Source organism: Lutra lutra, chromosome 3, assembly GCF_902655055.1.
Source record: "Lutra lutra chromosome 3, mLutLut1.2, whole genome shotgun sequence".
Lineage (NCBI taxonomy): Eukaryota > Metazoa > Chordata > Mammalia > Carnivora > Mustelidae > Lutra > Lutra lutra.
In genome coordinates this window covers 140,837,229-140,861,463 of record NC_062280.1, presented here as the reverse complement: position 1 = coordinate 140,861,463, position 24,235 = coordinate 140,837,229, and the positions used below count along the sequence as shown (strand labels likewise).

The window sequence follows — 24,235 nt, the reverse complement described above, 5'->3', positions numbered from 1 at the left end:
CCCCTAACATTGGAGGAGCCAACTACATAAACCTCTATTAATAACAAAATCAAAGAAACGTATTGACAATAATACAATAATAGTAGGGGAGTTTAGCTCCCCCGTCACTGAAATAGATCATCCAAGCAAAAGATCAACAAGGAAATAAGGGCCTTAAATGACACACTGGACCAGATGGACAACACAGATATATTCAGAACATTCTATCCCAAAGCAACAGAATACACATTCTTCTGTAGTACACATGGAACATTCTCCAGAATGTTCTCCTATTCTCCTGAAACTCTTCCAAAAATAGAAATGGAAGGAATACTTCCAAACTCATTTTATGAGGCCAGCATCACCTTGATCCCAAAACCAGACAAGGATCCCATCAAAAAAGAGAACTACAGACCAATATCCTTGATGAACACAGATGCAAAAATTCTCACCAAAATACTAGCCAATAGGATTCAACAGTACATTAAAAGGATTATTCACCACAACCAAGTGGGATTTATTCCAGGGCTGCAAGGTTGGTTCAACATCTGCAAATGAATCAACGTGGTACAATACATTAATAAAAGAAAGAGTAAGAACCATATGATACTCTCAATAGATGCTGAAAAAGCATTTGACAAAGTACAGCATCCTTTCTTGATCAAAACTCTTCAAAGTGTAGGGATAGAGGGTACATACCTCAATATCATCAGAGCCATCTGTGAAAAACCCACAGCAAATATCATTCTCAGTGGAGAAAAACTGAGAGCTTTTCCGCTAAGGTCAGGAACACGGCAGGGATGTCCATTATCACCACTGCTATTCAACATAGTACTAGAAGTCCTAGCCTCAGCAATCAGACAACAAAAGGAAATTAAAGGCATCCAAATATGCAAAGAAGAAGTCAAATTATCACTCTGCAGATGATATGATACTTTACATGGAAAATGCAAAAGACTCCAAATCTGCTAGAACTTGTACAAGAATTCAGTAAAGTGTCAGGATATAAAATCAATGCACAGAAATCCGTTGCGTTTCTATACACCTACAACAAGACAGAAGAAAGAGAATTAAAGAGTCAGTCCCATTTACAGTTGTACAAAACTATAAGATACCTAGGAATAAACCCAGCCAAAGAGGCAAAGAATCTGTACTCAGAGAACTATAAAGTACTCATGAAAGAAATTGAGGACAACACAAAGAAATGGAAAAATGTTCCATGCTCATGGATTGGAAGAACAAATCTTGTGAAAATGTCTATGCTACCTAAAGCAATCTACACATTTAATGCAATCCCTACAAAATCCCATCCTTTTTTTTTTTTTTTTTTTTCAAAGAAATGGAACAAATAATCCTAAAATGTATATGGAAGCAGAAAAGACCTTGAATAGCCAGAGGAATATTGAAAAAGAAAGCCAAAGTTGGTGGCATCACAATTCCAGATTTCAGTCTCTGTTACAAAGCTGTCATCATCAAGACAGTATGGTACTGGCACAAAAACAGACACATAGATTAGTGGAATAGAATAGAGAGCCCAGAAATAAACCCTCAACTCTGTGGTCAACTAATCTTTGACAAAGCAGGAAAGAATGTCCATGGAAAAAAGGCAGTCTCTTCAGCAAGTGGTGTTGGGAAAATTGGACAGCCACATGCAGAAAAATAAAACCGGATTATTCCCTTACACCACACACAAAAATAGACTTCAAATGGATGAAGAACCTCAATGTGAGAAAGGAATCCATCAAAATCCTGAGGAGAACACAGACAGCAACCTCTTCAACCTCAGCTGCAGCAACTTCCTAGAAACATCGCCAAAGGCAAGGGAAGCAAGGGCAAAAATGAACTATTGGGACTAGTATCGAAAATCTATAAAGAACTTATCAAACTCAACACCCAAAGAACAAATAATCCAATCAAGGAATGGTCAGAGGGCATAAACAGACATTTCTGCAAAAAAGACATCCAGAGTGCCAACAGACACATGAAAAAGTGCTCCATACCAATTGGCATCAGGGAAATACAAATCAAAACCACAATGAGATACCACCTCACACAAGTCAGAATGGCTAAAATGAACAAGTCAGGGAATGACAGATGCTGGCAAGGATGCGGAGAAAGAAGAACCCTCCTGCACTATTGGTGGGAATGCAAGCTGGTGCAACCACTCTGGAAAACAGTACGGAGGTTCCTCAAAAAGTTGAAAATAGAGCTACCCTATGACCCAGCAATTGCACTACTGGGTATTTACCCTAAAGATACAAATGTAGTGATCCAAAGGGGCATGTGCACCCGAATGTTTATAGCAATTTATATGTCCACAGTAGCCAAACTATGGAGAGAACCTAGATGTCCATCAACAGATGAATGGATAAAGAAGAGGTGATATATATATATACAATGGAGTACTATGCAGCCATCAAAAGAAATGAAATCTTGCCATTTGCGATGACATGGATGGAACTAGAGGGTATTATGCTGAGTGAAATAAGTCAATCAGAGAAAGACAATTATCATATGATCTCCCTGATATGAAGAATTTGAGAGGCAACATGGGGGATTTGGAGGGTAAGGAAAAAAGGAAACAGGATGGGATCAGGACAAACCATAAGAGACTTAATCTCACAAAACAAACTGAGGGTTGCTTGGGGGAGGTGGGTAGGGAGAGGGTGGTTGGGTTATGGACATTGGGGAGGGTATGTGCTATGGTGAATGCTGTGAAGTATGTAAACCTGGCGATTTACAGACCTGTACCCCTAGGGCTAATAATACATTATATGTTAATTTTATATATATATAAATAAATAAATATATATATATATATATATATATATATATATATATATACACATATATATATATAATATTTTAAGGGATATTCCACTAAATACTCTATTTTATAATAATATAATTTTATAATACTCTATTAAATACTCTCTATTTTAATAGAATAATAGAATAGAATAATAGATTTGCTAATGTGTAAATTTTTTGTGCCCAGCTGCACAAGAAGATATGATGAAATGAACACACACCACAGATAGAATCGATAATTCACATAGCACAGACAGCATTGTCATTGGGAGACATGAATTACTGAAATGATATATGGTCTTGGTAAATTTCCAAACAAATGTAATACAGCCTTTCTCAGATTGCAGAGTAGTTACATTTTGGGAAAATCCAGTAACTTAAAACTATAGAAAAAATACCTTGTAAAATGGAATTGGGTTCTAGGCTCTGATAATTTTAAACATATATTTCACCTACATGGATGTCCAAGAGGACATTCAAAAGTTCTAGAGAAAGAGAAAAATTCTTCATTGTATTGATTTTCCCACACTGTGCAGAATTGATAGCATCCTTGATCCCCACTTGTAAAAAGCAGCCTTTACTCCCCCTGCCATTATTGTGATGGTCAGAAACACCCCCACAAAATTTCTAAACATGCCCTAGAAGGGAGTACCACCCCTCCTAGCAACTGTTGATTTATATTAAGAAAATAAGTACTAGTCTTGATTTAATTATCTACTCTTACCCCAGGAGCAAAACTCAGGGCTAGCTTTCTTTCTGAAAACTTGTTTGGGGCTTATTAGTCCCTTGTTAGATGGTTTATACAGTTAAAAAGTACTATTAGCACAAGTAAATCAGACAAGTATGTACATACATACATTTTTGTTTGTGGTAAGTATGACTAATTTTATTTCATGTCACTTAGAGTAGCATTTTATTGGTAGGGCCGTTAGGGTAGCAGCCTGGTGCCTTTCATGTAGGTTCAGACTTCAGTAGGGTACTGCTATTTATTCTGAAGATAAAATAACATTGAATTTTGAAATTTGTCTTTAACAGTAGCCCAGCAAGTCTGCATAAGATGTAAAAAGTGCCCTTATGCCCTAGGTCTCTTAGTTGCCTACTCAGGTTACCCAGGCTTATACTCTTCAAGAAATAGACCTGTATGTCCATAGTAATAGCACGATTGGGGAAAGAGAGAATCATTTGTACTGGTACTGGGGATAGTATTGTATACCTGGAGTTGTTGGGAGGATTATCAGATAATACCTATATAGCCCATAGAATAGTGCCTGGAACATAATAAACATAATACCTATTGTTGCTATGTAATGTTAAAATTGAGGAAAACTGGCTTAGTGTAGTTTATGACTTAAGTATCAGATCTTTTGACTCTGTTGCTTCATACAATCTGAAAATATTATCTGGGGGTTAACATGGCATCAGAATCATGGCATGGGTGGCACGTGAGGTAGCAGCTTGAGAGAAGTATTGAATCAGCTGACATTGTTTAGAGTTGCCAGTGCATGGTGATGATAAAAAGCTAACTGAACTTGGTCTTCTACTCTCTCATAATTACTAATACCTACCAGACCTCCTGTTGCTCAGCTTCTAGAATATTGCTGGGTAGGAACACTGGTTTTGTGTCTGAATAAATTCAGCTCTGTTCTCTTAATGACTGAGTGATCTGGGGCAACTTATTTGGGTTCTTTAAAGCCTCCATTTCCTCTTTTGTATAGTTTGGATAATAATACTACAAAGAGTTGGTTTGAGTATTAAATGAGATAAGGTAAAAACACTTTAATAACACTTTACACCTAATAGTTTCCCCTCTAACTTGGAGAAATGGTCACAGGTTGTTGAAGGTGTCACCATAGCCATGCTTCTTCAGGGAGTTGAAGAGAATCCATTTCCTTGACTTGGAAAGCCTCACAAAATAAAGTAGGAAAAATTAAGGAAAATAAATGTGCAACCTTAGCAGCTAGACTAGAGCAATCTGGAGGCATTAATCATGGGGAAATATATTTTTATACCACACACTTCTTGCTGAGATTTGCAATCTTCTCTGCCTTGGGATTCTCTTCCTTTGCTCTATAAGAGTTGAATTTCCCAAGGTTTCTTTTTCTGCCCCATCCATACTGTAGTTACTTTGAACTACCACACCTGTAACTTAACATAGCAAATTCCAGTCATATTCACCACTTAAAAATTATAATTTAAAAAATTTTTTAAACACAAGATCTGTGTTAATGGCCAACAAATAATTTGGACCTCCATGTTATAAAAAGTTCTTTATTAAAAAGTTGACCACTCTTGATTGCTCTTAACATGGTTCACAATGGGGGCGTCTGGGTGGCTCAGTCAGTTAAACATCTGCCTTCACTTAAGGCAGACCTGCCATCTCAGGCCATGATCCTGGAGTCCAGGGACTGAGACCCACATCAGGATCCCTGCTCAGTGGGGAGTCTGCTTCCCCCTCTCCTCTGCCTTTCTTCCCCACTCATGCTCACTCACTCTCTGTCACTCCCTCTCTCAAATAAATAAATAAAATCTTTTTAAAAATATATGGTTGGCAATATTATATAAAAACCAAATAGAGTCCAGAGAATTATAGGAATTCTCTGGAGAACAATTTTAAAAGTTAAGATTATTTAATTTTGATAAAAGGAGTCTTAGAGTCAGTTGTCTTCAAATGGATGAAGCTATTATAAGGAGAGAAGTGATCCATTGTTCTGCATCTAAAGTGAGAATAAAGAGGAAGCAAGTTGAAATGGTAGAAAATTCAAGTAGAAATAAGGTTGAAATTCTTGAGTTCTAGAGTGATTAAATACTAGAATAAAATGTTAAGGGAGAAAAATTTTCACCACTGGAGATTAATAGATTGTTGAATGAGCAATATTAGGTAATGGGCACATGGTATCTAGAAGCAAAGATCCAGACAGTGTGACCTCTTGAAGTTCTTCTAAGCTTCCTGATTCTTTCCTTCTCTGGTGTATCACACAGTATTACTTACAGATTGTAAAGTGAGTTTTAATGAAAATGACAGGGTCAATCCTAGGAACTTAAAGCTGATAAAACCTTCTGACAAAAGGCAAAGTGATTTTTTAAATGGATTAAAAAGTTAAGATGGTTCTTGCTACAGGAAGTTGTTCAGTGTTCAGAAAAACTTGAATAGACTCTGCTTTGTTTTCTTACCTTGCAGTTAAAGGGATTGTGGGGTTATATAATACATATATATCTGTATTCCCTGTGCAATTTTTGCAGAGTTAAGCCACAGAGAACATCTACAACACAGTAGATTCCTCAGATTAGATTCTCACAGTAACTTTTACAAACATTCTAATAATTTGTGCTTTTTTTTTTTTTTTTTTTTTTTTTGGTATTTCTTTTAGGCACCTAGTGACAATGGTTCTAAAATCCAAAGCTTTATTTTAGAATGGGATGAGGTAAGTAAATTGGATCTTTTAAATTAGGGGGAATTTATGTGTATATATCCTCAAGCAGAAATAATTTGTTTTAATAGTTTTTTCCTCTTTAAAAACATTATGAATGCTTTTGGTGTGGTGCATGAGCGAATTAATGGTGTTCCTAGAAAACATTACTGACTGGACCTCCCTATTTGTTTTGTTTTATTTTTTGTTTTTGACTTAAACCCCTCAAAGTTCTCTCTTGGGTAATTACCTTAATGAAGGAAATTTTTTTTTCACATCAGCCTTAAAAGCAAGTATAATTTTTTACTATGGCTACTTTAACACATTGCTACAAACCTGATAGTTCAAAACAACACACACTCATTCTTCTATATTTCTGGAAGGCAGAAATCCAGTATGACTCTCACTGGTCCAAAATCAAGATGTCGCTATAGCCATGCTTCTTCTAGGGACTCTAGAGAAGAATCCATTCTCCTAACTTTTCCAGCTTCTGGAGGCTCTCTTCATTACTTTGTCATTACCATGAACCCATGGCCTCATCAGATAGCCTTTTCTGCCCCTCCTGCCATTATCACATGGCCTTTTTCCTCTTCTGTCTTCACATCTTTTTCGCTTTAAAAAGGACATTTGCAATTCCATTTAAGGTCCACCTAGATAATACAGGATAATCTCTCCATCTCAAGAGCTTTAACTTAATAACATCTGTACAGTCCCTGAATAGAGTAACATTCACAGGTTCCACGCTTTAGGACTTGGATATCTTTGTAGGCCATTATTCAGCCTACCACAGCAAGCACACTGAGTTCTGTTATGTAGTACTTCGTTTTATTATCATTTATTACATTCTCTCTTTTCCTACTGCTTATACCACAGCCAAGAGGAGTAGCCAGAGAGTATAGAAGAAATTCCATTGATAATTTGGGAATTCAGCAGTATGTAGGCATACCTTGAAGATATTGCAGGTTTGGTTCCAGCCAACCACAATAAAGCAAATATCTCAAAGCAAGCCACATGAATTTTTTTGGTTTCCCAATGCATATAAAAGTTATATACCACACAATATTTGTAAGTCTGTTAAAGGCACAATGGCATTATCTTTTTTTAAAAAAAGTACATACCTTATTTTAAAAATACTTTGTTGTCACTGAAAAAATTAAATTAAAAAAAATACTTAGTTGCTAAAAATGCTAACCATCATCTGAACTTCCAATGAGTCATAATCTTTTTGCTAGTGGAGGGTATTACCTCGATGTTGATGGCTGCAGGCTGATGAGGGTGTAGTGCTTGCTGAAAGTTGGGGTACCTTCAGCAACTTCTTGAAAAAATAAGACAACGGTGAAGTTTGCTCCATCAGTTGACTCTTCCTTTCATGAACCATTTCTCTGTAACATGAGATGCTGTTTGATAACATTTTACCAATACTAAAACTTCTTTCACAACTAGAGTCAGTCCCCCAAAACCCTGCTGCTACTCTGTCAACTAAGTTGATATAAAATTCTAAATCCTTTGTTGTCATTTCAACAGTCTTCACAGCATCTTCACCAGGAGTAGATTCCCTCTCAAGAAACCACTTTCTTTACTCATCCTTAAGAAGCAACTCTTCATCCACTAAAGTTTTCTCATGAGATTGCAGCAATACAGTCACATCTTCAGGCTTCACTTCTAATTCTAGTTCTCTTGCTGTTTCCACCACATCTGCTGTTATTTCCTCTGTTGAAGTCTTGGAAACCACAAAATCATTCATGAGGGTTGGAATCTGCTTCTGCCAAACTCCTGTTAATGTTAATATGTTGGCCTCTTCCATGAATCACCATAACAAATACAATAATATGAAAAAATTTGAAATATTACAAGAACTACCAAAACATGACACAGAGTCGCAAAGTTAACAAATGCTGTTGAAGAAATGGTACCAGTAGAACTGTTTGATGCAGGGTTGCACAAACCAAACTTTGTAAAAAACACTATCAGCAAAGCACAGTAAAATGAAGTGCAATAAAACAAGGTATGCCTATATTAAAAGAGTAATGAGGCACAAACAAGTAGGCTTTATGCCAGAAGTTTTAAGAGAATTTAGAATTAGGAAATCTATCCTAGTAATTTAGAAGAAAAAAAATATGTTGATAAATTATGAAAAGATATTTGATAATATTTAGCACTTAATTAAAACTAAATTAGGAAAGGAAGATAATTCCTTATCTGATAGTTATTTTTGTATTAAGTGAAGTACCATCACTAAACAATAAAAGCATTTCTAGTCAAGGCTGAAACAAAGTTGTCAGTCATTCCCACCTTTACTTAACGTTAATGAAGTATGTTTTGGAACATACAGGTACAGCCAAATAATGGTTGGGCTGGGGGGCAAAATTATTATTATTTAGAGATGATATAACTTTCTGTTTAGACAACTCAGTAGAATCAACTGTAAACACCATTAAAACAGGAAAGTGTAGTAAAGCAGCCAAATAGAGATTGAAGGTTTTCTTTGAAGAAGTCACCTTAAAACCACCGTTTACCTCTACCAACACAGTAGAGAAGAGTGGATGGAGAATAAGAAATGTGTCTACTTTATGTAGCATCCTAAACTTCTAACATTCTTTAGTTGTCCTGAGCTGCAGACTTTTCTCTCTCCCATTCTCTTTGCCTATAATCGGGTTTTTCTCTCTGCTTATATTCTGTTACTGTTAAACCTAGGTTGTTGTGTTTCCAGAATCTTTATTTTATAGAATGTTAGCAGCTGTTAAGGTGGACGTTTGGAAATCACTTAGGGACCTTAAAACTGTGCAGAACTTTTCATAGATTGAGAACACTGCTAGTTGTGTATATCAAAGATCACCCTATTTCTGCTACTACCAGTCCCCCCATAGAGATTGTGGGGTCCATACATGGAAAGAATTTCTTTTACTAAACCCAGACATTTAGCATCAGTTAAAACAGGGTACTTAGTTCAAGAAGGTAGATACAGAGATACCTACTTTCTAGTTTGTAAATTCTGCATTTAATGAACAGTAAGTACCATTTAAAAGATGTAGGTTATCTCTACTTTCTCTTGAGATCCATGATTCATGTAACAAAATGACTTTTAATGTATACCAGCTCATATGTCGTCATTCATCAAGCAGGAATTTTGTGGATTTATCTTTTTACAGTAATGTACATGATATATAATAATCAGCCAATTTTTTTTAGGGAAAAGGAAATGGAGAATTTTGTCAATGTTATATGGGCTTACAGAAGCAATTTAAAATTACTAAACTGTCACCAGCAATGGGTTGTAAATTTAGACTGTCAGCCAAAAATGAGTATGGCACAAGGTAAGATACATTTTAATGCAAATATATTATTTAGTCAACTTCACTTAATATAAATTATGCAGAATCCAAATTATCCACTAAAAATTCTGCTTTAGTTTATGTTGGTATAGTAAAGATATTAACTATCATAGCAAAAGCTGTAAGAGAAGATGTTAGTTACAGAAACTACAGTTTTAAAAGTGTATTAGTAAATACACTTTTAGGTTCTGATCTGGTAACCATGAAAATATTATCAACTCCAAGACACATTATTTGGATTATAATTAGTTATCAAAAATTGTCATTTTCAGAAAATGTCACTTATCAAATTGAATTCTTTAGCTATAAAAACAGCTCTTTTTCATTCATTCTTAAAAATGATTTGTTTCAACAGTGGTTTTAGTGAAGAAGTCTTATATTACACTTCAGGCTGTGCCCCTTCCATGCCAGCAAGTCCTGTATTAACTAAGGCTGGTGTTACTTGGTTATCCTTACAATGGAGTAAGCCCTCAGGAACACCATCAGATGAAGGAATTTCTTACATTTTAGAGATGGAGGAAGAAACTTCAGTAAGTATAAATATGTATTTTAAGTAGTGTTTAAAACCTATTTCAGGTAACATCAATCCTTACAAGTAAATAGTGCCACAGTAGTTAGATTCTTTCCCAGATCCTTGAGTCCTTGGTGTTGGTTATTATTTAGGAGGAATTGGGAATGAGGAAGAACTCAGTCTTGTCTTTTCCTGATGTGTGGGAGGGAGTTTTGTTTTTTTATGTTTGTTTGTATATGTTTGTGCCTAGGAACAGCATAGACTGCATTTTTAAATATATATGTTTTAGGGAAAATAAAGAGGGGGAAGATCACCACAGCCTTTCAGCCTAAGCAGCTCTAAAAAATAAGGAAATAATATGTCCACCTTTTCCAGCTGTGTTCATACAATGCTTTCCCAAGCACCACAGAAGATATGCAGAGCATCACATGACATTATATAGTGCCACCAGAATCAGGTTTCCAGTGGCTTGTCTTCTATGAGCTAAAATGTAGCTAACATGAGTTAGGGTGTCTTCTATTAGTTCTACATAGTTTCATAGCTTTTCAGAGCTACTTTAAAGCAATTTGAGTGAAAAATACATTGGTCCACTCCCAGCTGTATACCCAAGAGAACTTGAAAACACATGTTTATACAGAAATTTGTATGTGAGTGTTCATAGCATTATTCATAATACCCAAAAAGTGGAAACAACCCAGATGTCCATTAATTGTGTATGGATAAACAAAGTGTGATATATCCTTACAATGGAGTATCGTTGAACCATATAAAGGAACGGAATTAGTCATGACATGAATGAACATGAATACTCAGAAAGTATATTAATTTATTAGAAAGTATATTAGTGGATGAGAAAAGAGGGGAAGTGACTGCCAACCAAAAAGTAAAGTACAGGCTTCATTGTAGAATTAGGATTCAATGATAATTGTATAGTGAATACACTATAAATGATTGAATTCCATACTTTAAGTGGGAATTTTATAGTATGTGAATTATATATCAACTTTTAAAAATAACAATGGGAAAGTAGTGAGGCATTGTCCCTGGAGCTATAAATAGCAATCCAATACCTAAGTGACATGCCTTCCTGCCAGCACAGCCAACCATTTATCTATTTACTTAATCACAGGGCAAGTTAAGTATGTCAAATGGTTATAACTCTGTTTAGCTCTTAGAACATCTGTGTAGGAAAGTCTGTTAGTTTTAGAGATACGCTTACTGATGGTGATGTTACCATTGACTGACTTTACCTTCAACACAAAGATCTTCTCTTGGTTACTATATTTATGGAGGAGTTCTCCATCCCCCTACAAACATTCATTAACATTTCTGGATCTGTCCATTCAAGATAGAAGTATCAAGGTGAGTATTACACTTAAGAGAGCATTAATCACCTTTTACACAGTAGAAGATGAAGAAGACCTGGGTCTTTTTACATGTTTGTTATTCCCCATACTTCTGCTTTTAGACATCTAAGAAAGGCTTATTTTCACTTTCCAGGGATATGGTTTTAAGCCTAAATATGATGGAGAAGATCTTGCTTACACAGTAAAGAATCTCAGACGTAGTACAAAGTATAAATTTAAGGTAAGCTTTGAAAGCCCATATAAAATTTGTCATTCTTGTTGTTCCTGTTGTCTTAAAGCTAAGTATACACCTCACTCCTTGGTTTTAAATCTAAAATAGTTTCAGGCTTGGGGAGCCTGGGTGGCTCAGTCAGTTGGGCATCCAAATCTTGATTTTGGCTCAGGTCATGATAACGGGATTGTGAGATCAAGCCCCACATCAGGCTCCTTGCACTGGATGTGGAGCCTTCTTAGGATTCTCACTCTCCCTCTGCCTCTCCCCACTCATGGTCAGTCACTGCACTCAAAAAAACATAAAAAGTTAAAATAGTTTTGACTTTTCTAATGAGCATTACTGCTTTCTTACTATGTAACATTGTCAAACTATATATATTTAAATTCAAATCAATTTTAATGTTTTATTTGTATAACGTGAGCAAACATCTTCTAAAATGTAGATGTTGTTAAACACATTCAGAATGTGCTTTTTTGTTAGCAATATCTGAAAAAGTAATGCTTTTATTTTCTAAGTACATTATATCAAGCGATACATAATTTCATTTTCTCATTATTGGTGTTCACTTGATGAAGGTTATTTTTACCATGTTTCTTCACTGTAAGGTTTTCCTTTTCTCTTTCTAATAATAGCATTTTCTAAATACTATGTAAACATCTTGGTTTTTGTCAGACTTTCATGTACTTGTTTTAACATCCATTGATAATTCTTGCCTGAGTCCATTATTACTGATCAGTAGTTGCCAAGTGGCAACTAAAATAAATAAAATAAAAATAAAATTTTTCAATTTTATTATGCCTTCTACATTTATTATTTGGCATTATACTATAAAGAAAAGCTTTCTTTTCTCATTTATATTAATATGAACTCATGGATTCCTGTTTACTGAGTGGGTTATTTTTGTTACTATGATTGTCAGTTGTGAGACTCAAATTGTTTGAGATTTAGGAACCCCTTCAGGCTGGCTTTCAGATCCTTTTGAAGTGTGCCCCGCATCATTCTTTGAAACCTTTCCTTTCTGGCACATGATATTCCAGTCTCATCTTGTACTTTCCCTTCTTCAGCCTTGAGATTGTTTTGTTTCTCAAAGCACTTGGGTCCTTTCAATAGACAATGGTATTTATAAGCCAAAATCTGGGAAGTAAGTATACTTATTGCTATAACAGTTTTGCTACTCCTGGACACCCTCTCAGTGGACAGAGCTATGAGCTATATATGTGTATGTGCACATACAAAATTTATATGCACAAACACATTTACATCTATATTTCTACATATCTATTTTTTTTAAACCAGAGTTTACACACGTACCTCAATCTTAATCCAATACTACAGGTTAATTCTGGTTTTCTCCTTTTTCTTATTTTTAGCTCCCTTCATCATCAGAAAGAAACTTTGCCCCAGTTATGTCCATTATATTTAGTTTGTGGAACAAATTCCTCCCCCTCCCATAAAGTTCTATACGGGGTGCTTGAGTCCCTACTAGGCAAATGCTGCTGCCTCCAGCCAACCCACCTATCCCCCAGCAAAGATACTTGCCTTGTTTAGCTCACCTCTTGGCCTTTACACTGAATTATTTCTGGTGTAAAGCAGACAGACTCTACATGTCATTTATTGCTTGCTTGAGGCATGGAAACTATATGTATCATTCTTGCTCACTTGAAGCACTAGCAAGCTTTGAAAATTCATGTACTGTGGAGATTCCAGAAATTCTTTCTTTCATAGTATAGCATCCATTCTCTGGGTATTTTTAACTCTGACTTGATCAGGGATATACATTGCTATTTCTTGGAGACAGTGCTTGAATTAGTCAATATACCAATTAATATAAGCCAGCCTACATTTTTGTACCCAAGTTTTTCTAAAAATACAACAAGATGCTTATTAGTTGATACATTCAACATTGGAATTGTCTTCTCAGTACTTGTTTAATAAAATCATTTCAAATAAATGATAGAAGCTACTGTAAATTGTTTTCACTATTAAAAAGCAAAGATAAATTTTATCCCTTGAGAACCTTAGAAAATTTTTAAGCATGAGATTTGATTATGAAGAGCATAATAATTATCTTTATTATGCTTTGTCTTATATATCAGCTTCATTTTTAAAACTTATGATAACACTGAGTGATTTTAATTTTTTCCAAATTGAGTTTTCATATTTTTACAAGATTTATGAAATGCTTAAGAAGTAAGTACATTCATTCAGTTTTCCTCTTAGGATGATGTTGGATTATATTTTGCTTCAGTAATGATTATTGTTATGATTATTCAGTAATGATTAGAAAATGATTAACATTTTCTAAGGGGAAATGTTAAGATCTTTATAATTTGGTAAAGTTTATTAAAATTCTTAGAATTCTACTGTCCTGTAACACCATGGTGTTATTTCCACATAGAGACAAAAATGTTATATATACATATAAGGGAGTAAATTTCTTATGATCCACTATTTTAAAAAATTACAGATTTTTATTTAAAATTGTTTCACTGTGGCAGTCACATTCAGATTGCAAGGTATACAATCAGAATCTCCAAGGAGACAGTAGGCGTTTACAAAAAGTACCCCCAAGTAACTAGAGAGGGGATAGGAAAACAATGTCTCTAAATCACTGGCTTATAGGAAGGGATTATATAAAAGCTTATTAAATAATCAATTGTAATAGTGATAACCAAGAATAGTAGTTCCCCAAGTGTGATCACCAGACCATTGTATCAGTATCACCTGGGAACTTGTTAGAAATGTAAATTTTCTGGCCCCCTCAGTTCTGTTGAATCAAAAATTCTGGGATAAGACTTAGCAATCTGTGTTTCAGCACTGTCCAAGTGATTCTGAGGCTTGCTGAAATTTGAGAACCACTGATCTAAAGGGGGAAAAAAATAGAAAATGATGACTATGTGGTCTTCTAGAAGCTTGGACATTTTGAATCTGCTTGTGCTGGGTGCCAGCTGACAGGCTTTTGAATCATTAAATCCTATTGCTGTCTCAGACTTTCTTTTCTATTTTGACATTGCAGACTCCTCTTTCAAGCAAAACATATCAAAATAAACTGTTAACACTAAAGAAATCTTAGAATACTAAGCAAAAGCTCAGAAAATACTATAAATCTATAATCTAGTCCAAAATACTATAATCCGGAAAGCAATGACTAGATAGTATATTACTGATTATAAAGAAATAATGACATAATTAACATAAAATTGTAATATGACCAAGTTTACCAAATGCCAAGACTTCTAGTTTCTACACTACAGACAATCCTAGGACACTCAAAATACTAAAACAAAATTAGAACAATGAAAAAATTTAAAGGACAAAAGAAAAATGAAAATAAAAATCTAAAGCATAAGAAGGCAGCCAAAATTCTTAAAATCAGTTAAAATTCAGAGTGGTTAACAAGTGTACAATGCCGACTCTATCAAATGGTTCATTAGAAGCTGACTGAGACCTGTTGTCCAAATTTAAAATGATAATAATTATAATATTTCTTATTATTAAAGCTTCAGAAGCTAGTGGCCACTCCCTATGACTCTGGGCCAGTAGGAGGCTGATTTCTTATTTCCTAAAGTTCCTGGAAAATAGTTTTTTAAGCAGCAAGCCTTCTAAAGATCAAGTTCTGAGTACCTTGAGCTTAGAACCCTTAAATACTACACTGTAGCTTATTACTTATTTTTGAGGTTTTTTTTTCAGATGGAGAGAAATCAGTCAGTTAGCATCTGGGATCCATCAGCTTCTCCTGTCTTCCATCTTTGAAATTCACTTATACACTTACATGTCAGCATCAGTGACAGTACATAAACTTTCCTCCTCCTCATCTTGTCCAGTGTCATTTTATGAGGTCTTCCTTTCTCCTTTGCCCTAATCTAAGTGTGCCCAAATTTAGTCCTAACTTATATGCCCCTTTCTCCCTTGGATACATCATCTCTTTACTTTCTGCCAGCTGTCATTTTTTGTTCTGAAGAATACTAAATCTCCAAACCTGTTCTGTGCTGTTATCAAGCTATTCTTACTTTCTAATTACCATTTTATACCTAGATTAATCTTTCCGAAATACAGCTTTCCCTTAAAAACAAACAAACAAACAAACAAATAATTCCCTTAGTTTCATATAAGATTTTTTATATTCTGACACATTCAGTTTTTAAAATGCACTGTCTTTCACTCCTTACTTGAACTGGCTATCTCACCAGATGGATTACTTATTCTTCCTTGATCAGAACTCGCTATTTACTATTATTTTTGCTCTATACCCAGGGCTTTCTATTCTCTCTTACCCAGGTTTGCCCTTTTATTGCTCTTGCCCATGAAGACCTCATATCACTTCTATTTACCTTTTCAGAAGCCTTTGTGGACCATTTTATGCCTTAGTAATCTTTCTCCTATTGCCTGAATCTTTTCATATACATCTTTTTTGTCTTCTGCATAAAGATTCTAAACTTGTTGAAGATACAGAGTGCACCAAACCTGGAGTTCCCAGCACCGTGCTCCCTCTATGGTGGGGAACTGAATGAATGTTTTTTGATTATTTGTAAAATTGTGGGGGTGGGGAGATAAGTATATGGCTTTATAACCTTTAATACCTTCATGGCTAACTGAAGTAAAAGGAGGCAGTGCCAAAATATATAGTCTTAAAAATATAATTAGTGGATCTTTCTCGTTTTTAGGGAGTCTCTTCTTACTTTAATAGTTTCTTCTAGTTCTAGGTTTGAGTAAACACTGTGTACCATATTGAGAAGTGTTTTGACTCTTTGTGGTCCAGTTTGTAAAGCAGCAAATAAAATGCATTGTCGTGCATGGGAGGACTGAGGATGGCTGAGCAAAATTGAACAATTGAGCTGAATTTTACTGCATTCTCGTGAGCTGCATGATTTATTTGGGGGTAGATTTATTTACATCCGTGTGTATACTATCATGTCTATCATAATGGAGCTTGTCTTGAGTCATCCATTCATCCTGTAATTATTGAGCATTTATTCTATAATAAAGCACTATTCTAAACACTAAGAATATAAGAATTCTAAACACTAAGAATGTAACAGTAATCAAAATAACTAATACTCTAGTTAGGGGAATAGACAGTAAACAAGCACATAGCAGTTGGTGATAAGTGCTACGTGGATTAATCAAATTAGGATGAGGTAACAGAATGATTGGGTAGTCAAGGAAGTGCTTTTGGAAATGACACTTGAATCTGAATAACCAGAAGAAGTTAGCATGTCAATAACAAAAAGAACATTTTGGGCAGGGCGAATAACTGCTAATGCAGAAGACTGTAAAGTGGAGGTAGGCAGGGGTGAAATCACATAGGGTGTTGTAGACCATAGGGAATTTAGATTTTATTTTGAGTAAAATGAGAAGCTGTTGGAAGGTTCTAAGCTAAGAAGTAAGTCCCTTTGGCAGTTGTGTAGAAAATAGAATTCAGAGAAGGAATGGAAGCTAGGAAACTAGTTAGTAATATATTGTAGTCATTCAGAAAAGATAGAATAAAAGAGACCTTGACTAAGGAGGTAGTAGTAGCAGAAAACAGAAAAGTAGAGGTAGAGTTGACAGGATTTGCTAATAGATTTAAGTTGTAGGTTTAGAGAAGGAAGAATCAAGGATGTTTCTTAGATTTTTGACTTGAGCAACTAGGTAGACTTTGCTGATGAGAAAGAGCAAAGATGGAGCAGGTTTAGAAAAGAGAAAATCATATCAAGTTGGATATTTGACTTAAGGAGCTTTAAGTTCAGTAGACGAGATAAGGTAAAAATATATATTGAATTTCTAAAGTCAGATATAAAAAGACTTAGATATGAATTGTGTTTATTGCTGTGCCACTTAATAGCTTGAAAAAAACAAGTATTGGGTCTGCGGATCAGGAATTCAGGACCAGCTTAGCTGAGTGGGTCTCATGAAGGTTTTATGTGAAGTTACAGTCAAGATGCCAGCTAGGGCTACAGTCATCTGAAGGCTTGACAGGGACTGGAGGATTTGTTCCCAAGTTCACTCAAGTTGGTTGTTAGCCCTCAGTTCCTCTCTGACTTTTGGTCAGAAGCTTTAGTTCGTCACCAAATGGATTTTTGTGTAGGGAAGCTACACACTCTCATTTCTGTTACATTATATTGGAAGCAAGTTATTAAGAACAGTTCAAAGGTAAGAGGAATTTGTCTTTACATGAATAAAGGAAATTCAAAGAATTCGTGGACGTCTTTTTAAAACTCAAAGAATAGTAAAAGAATAAGTAAATCAAGCCCAAAGCCTATCAAGTATCATCAGATTATAGCTTATTCCTATGATTCTTGATTAGTTTCAAAATTTTAGACTTAAACTTACATTCCCAGAACTGACTCTAAAAGGGGATTGTACCTAAATATTCTTCATATATGCTGAGTCCCTGTTGAAGACAAGCAGTTCTCACATACCAAGCCATCACAGTCTAAAAACTTACCTTTATAATTTGATTGAGCTTATTTATCTCTCAACACTTTGTTCACTAAGTCATTATCATTAGGTATCAAATATTGTTTTAAGTCTTTGTTTTTTTTATGTCACAGGTTATTGCTTACAACTCAGAAGGTAAAAGTAATCCAAGTGAAGTAGTAGAATTTACTACATGCCCTGATAAACCAGGAGTACCTGTGAAGCCTTCAGTTAAAGGAAAGATACATTCACACAGTTTTAAAATAACTTGGGGTAAGATATGCATATTTGTACATCATTACTTTTATATTTGATTAAACTGATTTGAATATTAAGATAATTCTTAGGATAGTTGGGTACATTTGTTAGCTCAAGCAAGTTCAATAGGAAATGTGAGAATCTTTCATTGTTTGGGTATCTTTTTTTGTGGAAGACTTTGCACTCACACAAATACAGAGTTCAAATTTGTTATAGGAAGAACTTGGAACCTGCAGTTAAGACTATGAGCAGAGGTAGCACTGTGTGCAATGAATGATTACTAAAATTATAGCTTAAAAAGTTACTTGGGTCATCCTAGCTCTCATGAAAAATGAAAATCACTTATTCACTTAAAACAAACATTTGTTGGAGTGCCTGTCTGGCTCAGTCAGAAGAACATGCAAGTCTTGATCTTACATGGTCCTGAATTCAAGCCCCAAATGAGCCCCACAGTTGGGTGTGGAGATTGTTAAATAAATAAAACTTGAAAAAAAAAAAATAAAACATTTATTGAACATCTGTTTATACACTACTTAAAATGCTGGTACTAATTAAAAAAAACATTACAGGTGATTTTTTTTTTTTTTTTTTTTTACAGTCTGAGGTTTGGTATTCTGTTTATTAGGATTTCTGTCACTGTTTAATTATATGTACTTTGCCTAATACCACTTTTTACTTTTTTGAATAGACCCACCAAAAGACAGTGGAGGTGCAGCCATCAATAAATATGTAGTGGAGATGGCAGAAGGTTCTAATGGTAAGAATAACTATTAAAAATTAATAGATTTAGGGATACCTGGGTGGCTCAGTCAGTTAAGCATCTGCCTTCAGCTCAGGTCATGATCCCAGGGTCCTGGGATCGAGTCCTGCATTGAGCTCCTTGCTCAGCAGGGAACCTGCTTCTCCCTCTCCCTCTGCCTGTTGCTCTCTCAGCACGTGCGTGTTCTCTCTCTCTCTGACAAATAAATAAAATCTTTAAAAAAAAATGAATAGATTTATTCTATTTATACCAGTCTGCCTCTGCTCTTCATGACTTTGCATTTTATATATCTTTTCTTTCACTTTTTATTTTTCCTTTGTTTATAGCAGTTAGTGTTTTGCCTGTTATGATCCACTTTAAGTTATAATCTCTAAGACTGCTGTACACCTATATTATTAAATTTACATTTACATTTTATTTCCTTTCTCATTTGTTTGCTTTGCTCAGTTCCAGTATATCTGAACTAAAAAGTCTTCTGAAGGTTTATTCAGTTAGATTTATAACCAGACATATCAGAGAAAAATTATCTTGTAAAATTTAACTTACATTGTACTACTTTTAGTAATATTCTCTGTGCCTCGTGAACTTTGTTTTTGAATGACACATTTAACAGTCTTTATTTCTTTATTTCTTTATTTCTATGCAATGAACTGTTTCCTGCAAAATAATGTCTTTTAATTAAGGCTAAATTTCCTATGTTATTTGTTTTTTCTACTCTTTGTGTGTTATAATGTCATTACTGGACCAGTAAACACATTTAAAATGCTTAATTAAAAGCAAATTATGAATGTAAGCCAAAGTTTGTACAGAGTTACAGAGATATTTCATTTCAACAAAGCCATGCAGATTTGTCTAGGAGGCTGTAAAATAAAGAAAATTAGATTATCTCCAGGAAATTCGAAACAAGTTTAAATCGTTTCTGACAAATTACATAAACACTTAACTTAGTGAAGCTAGGATACCTGCTGTGTCTGTGATACCAGAACGTTAAACATTACCTGATTGAACATGGCTGATTGAACATAATTCTTCACCTTACAGGAAACAAATGGGATATGATATACAGTGGAGCTACTAGAGAACATCTTTGTGATCGACTGAATCCAGGTTGTTTCTATCGTTTACGAGTTTACTGCATCAGCGATGGAGGACAGAGTGCGGTAATACTTACATGTAGATTTTTTTTCAAGTTTGGGTCACATAAGATGGGATCACCAGATGCTGCCTCAAAATTTGAAATGTATCCAAAGTAATTTCTGTAACCCAGGTGATTAATTTTATAGTGACCAGGATTTCTAAAAATAGTACTTGGCTGATAATCCATGTTCAGTGAATATGTATTGACTGGTTAGTGTTTAGTTTTGGAAAAACAAATACACAAAAATGTTGCAGAAAAACTTATAAAGATAAATTTTAGGATGATGCTTAATAACCATACCTAACAGAGATAGAAATAATTGTAGAGTGATTGCTTCATAAATTATGTGTATCAGGACAAACCATAAAATAGAATTTACTGTTTAAACACAGATTCTGATATTTACTTATTGCAGAAAAGTTCTTAGTTATTATTAGAGATCCACTAACCAAAATGGATTCAGTGTGCCATTGATTATATATGAGATATTTGTCATGTTCTGGAGAGGTATGTTTTTTCATAGGAGTGATTTTTTTTTTTAATGAATTTAATCAAGAATGTGTTCATGGAGCACACATATTAATTTTTCAAATGGAATTTGATGCAATAAAGGTACCTCTTTTTTTGAAGGTACCTTTTTAAAAAATAAATTTATAAGTATTGTGTTGAAAATGTGAATATTATGAAACTGAGTGCAAGTCCTGCCCACAGGCCCTGGGATCCAATTGCTTTATTTTATCTAATAAAATCTTCTTGGATTAAAAAAAGGAAATCCACTGTACCCCAAAAGAGCTTCTAATTTTCTGATTCAGCATTATAGCATTCTGTATAAGATACCTTTCTGAATAAGGTGATGATCAGATATATTTTATGCTTAGAAAGAAAATTAATACAGTGCAGATAAGGAATATGGCACTGTGTGTCAGTGTTTTTAAGAGAAGTCTTTTAAAGTAAAACTTAATGGGGGCGCCTGGGTGGCTCAGTGGGTTAAGCCGCTGCCTTCGGCTCAGGTCATGATCCCAGGTCCTGGGTTCGAGCCCCGCATCGGGCTTTCTGCTCAGCAGGGAGCCTGCTTCCTCCCCTCTCTCTGCCTGCTTCCTCCTTTCTCTCTGCCTGCTTCTCTGCCTACTTGTGATTTCTCTCTGTCAAATAAATAAATAAAATCCTTAAAAAAAAAAATAAAGTAAAACTTAATGTATATATTTTTAGATAGTATAGAAACTAAAATAATACTAAATACCTGGAGATACCAAATACTTGGAAAATCTTACCTAATTTTTTAATTATTTTTAGGAGGAAAGGAAAGATTATATATACATAATTAGTATGTACGTTAAAAATACAGTATACGGTAAAGTAAGCAAAACAGTCTAAACCTCCTGAAAACATAGCAAACAGTATTTACAGAATGTTAAAACATCCTTCTTTAGAAGAGGTATGTGAATCCATTTGGACAGAGTCAAAAATAATGTCCGTTAGGATTGTTGAAGGCTGTTTTGCTGTTGTTGTTTAATTATGAAAAGACGAAAAGAAGGAGTTTTGCGGGGGGGTTCTGGTAACTTTCTTTGTGTATAATTGTCACATAGAATGTGTCTTTATCTCTATAAAGTTAGAGTTTTAATGATTTAATTGGGTTTTTATTTTATTTAGAACTTTATTTCTTTTCAGTTGAAAGTCAAGTAGAATTTCAAATTATTGGTGCAGTCTTTGTGTTCACGTTATTTTCCTTTAACAAAAGCAGTCTGATTATTTGGTTGGGGCATTTTTGTTTTGTATTGCTTTTGTTTTGGCAGGTATCTGAATCTTTACTTGTGCAGACTCCAGCTGTGCCTCCTGGCCCATGCCTCCCTCCCAGATTACAGGGTAGACCCAAAGCAAAAGAAATACAGTTACGATGGGGTAATTTCCATTTTGGTAATAAATTTTTATTAAGTTAGCACTAAATATACTCCTTTTGTTAAACTACATAAATCTTTCCACCTTTAGGACCCCCTCTGGTCGATGGTGGATCACCCATTTTCTGCTATGGTGTAGAAATGTCTCCTGTAGAAAAAGATGAACCGAGAGAAGTTTACCAAGGTTCTGAAGTAGAATGTACAGTGAGCAACCTTCTTCCTGGAAAGACTTACAGCTTCAGATTGCACGCAGCTAACAAAATGGGGGTAGGAAGACTGTTGATTGAATTATAATCACAGTGGTATTTCATATGACATATATGATTGCACCCATTAGTTAGCCATTTTGCTTTCAATATGTGATTCCAAAGTTTACAGTTATTTTTTGTTTTTTGTTTTTTAGCTTTTTTTAAGATTTATTTATCTATTTTAGGAGAAAGAGAGGGCATGGGGAAAGGGGGTAGAGGAAGATAGAGAGCAGGGGAAGGCAGAGGGAGAAGGACAAACAGAGCCTGCTGAGCACAGAGCTGGATCTCAACCCTGAGTTCATGACCTGAGCCAAAATCAAGAGTTGGCCACTCTACCAACTGAGCCACCCAGGTGCCCCCAAATTTTACAGTTTTTAATAAGCCTATATCGATAAAGAAGAGAGAGGTCAGTGTATACAGTAACTTAATTGTTCTAGAATCTCCATATTTTCAAACCCCACTTATAATTTGTGACACTCTGGACTTCAGCTGGCCTGAAGTTTGCCTTTCCAGTGGTGCTAGTAGGTTTTACTTTTAGTAAGTTTAAAAGTAGAAACAAGACCATAAGATGAAATACTTAGAATAATAATTAAGTTTTTTGAGACCGATTATATCAGCATTTACTTTCAGGTGATTTTTACCTAAGGGAGGAAAAAAAAAAACATTAAGCATTTCTTGTTTTGTGAGGCTTTTTTAAAAGTATTAGCTATGTATTTGTACAACTCCATAAAATGGACAAAATAGGTGATAATCTACATTTTACAGCTAAGGAGGTTAGGACTCAGAAAAGCTAAATACCTTGCCCACAGTCGCACAAATAAGAAGTGATAGAAATAAGCCACAGACTCAGGGCTGTCAGACTCCAGAACCAAAGCCCTTTCCATTCAACCAGGACATATCTCATCTCTGCATTAAAGCAGGTTCTCTAAGGACAAAACAGTAGTTTGTTGTCTCAATTGAGTAACATTCTGTTTTCTTACTCTGTAATTACAGTTCCACAAAATTAAACTGACAAGTCTCTCCCATTATTTCATATTTTAGTGAACTATATTTTAGTCCCATTCTCCAACTGATTGCAGTATCTGTATCTGTAAACTTATTTTAAAATTTCTTATGTCAATACTTTGTTGGCAGTTCTAACATAAGTCATTGTTTCCTGTCTGAAGTCAACATCTTGTCAGCCTCAACAAGGCTGCAGTACACTGGGATAGCATCTTTAATACTAGTGTACTTAATCTGTATTTTCAGGATTCTGATAATTTGTCAAATAAATATTTGCTTTCTGCATTTCCAGAGACTATATATTTTAGACTCTTTTTAAAACCGTTCTATGTAGTGAAAAGAAGGGCCATCTGTACCCCAATGTTTATAGCAGCAATGGCCACGGTCGCCAAACTGTGGAAAGAACCAAGATGCCCTTCAACGGATGAATGGATAAGGAAGATGTGGTCCATATACACTATGGAGTATTATGCCTCCATCAGAAACGATGAATACCCAGCTTTTGTAGCAACATGGACGGGACTGGAAGAGATTATGCTGAGTGAAATAAGTCAAGCAGAGAGAGTCAATTATCATACGGTTTCACTGATTTGTGGAGCATAACAAATAGCATGGAGGACAAGGGGAGTTAGAGAGGAGAAGGGAGTTGGGGAAAATTGGAAGGGGAGGTGAACCATGAGAGACTGTGGACTCCGAAAAACAATCTGAGGGGTTTGAAGCGGCGGGGGGTGGGAGGTTGGGGGAACCAGGTGGTGGGTATTAGAGAGGGCACGGATTGCATGGAGCACTGGGTGTGGTGCAATGCTGAAAATAAAATTTAAAAAAAAAAAAAGCCTGTTCTAAATTTTGGGGCACCTGGGTGGCTCAGTTGGTTAAGCATCTGCCTTCGGCTCAGGTCATGATCCCAGGGTCCT

At 35.1% G+C, this 24,235-nt stretch overlaps 1 protein-coding gene across 5 annotated transcripts in view; it reads left to right on the top strand.

The window, feature by feature from the left end:
• The window catches only part of FNDC3A (fibronectin type III domain containing 3A), a 180,232-nt gene that overhangs the window by 139,604 nt on the left and 16,393 nt on the right, over positions 1 to 24,235 (top strand). For all 5 annotated transcript variants that reach the window (XM_047723391.1, XM_047723392.1, XM_047723395.1 and 2 more), the window contains 9 exons: positions 6,159 to 6,212; positions 9,387 to 9,511; positions 9,885 to 10,059; positions 11,541 to 11,627; positions 18,155 to 18,293; positions 18,967 to 19,035; positions 20,080 to 20,198; positions 21,970 to 22,075; positions 22,163 to 22,338. In XM_047723391.1, coding sequence (XP_047579347.1) covers positions 6,159 to 6,212; positions 9,387 to 9,511; positions 9,885 to 10,059; positions 11,541 to 11,627; positions 18,155 to 18,293; positions 18,967 to 19,035; positions 20,080 to 20,198; positions 21,970 to 22,075; positions 22,163 to 22,338 — 1,050 coding nt within the window. The remainder of the gene's footprint in view (positions 1 to 6,158; positions 6,213 to 9,386; positions 9,512 to 9,884; positions 10,060 to 11,540; positions 11,628 to 18,154; positions 18,294 to 18,966; positions 19,036 to 20,079; positions 20,199 to 21,969; positions 22,076 to 22,162; positions 22,339 to 24,235) is intronic.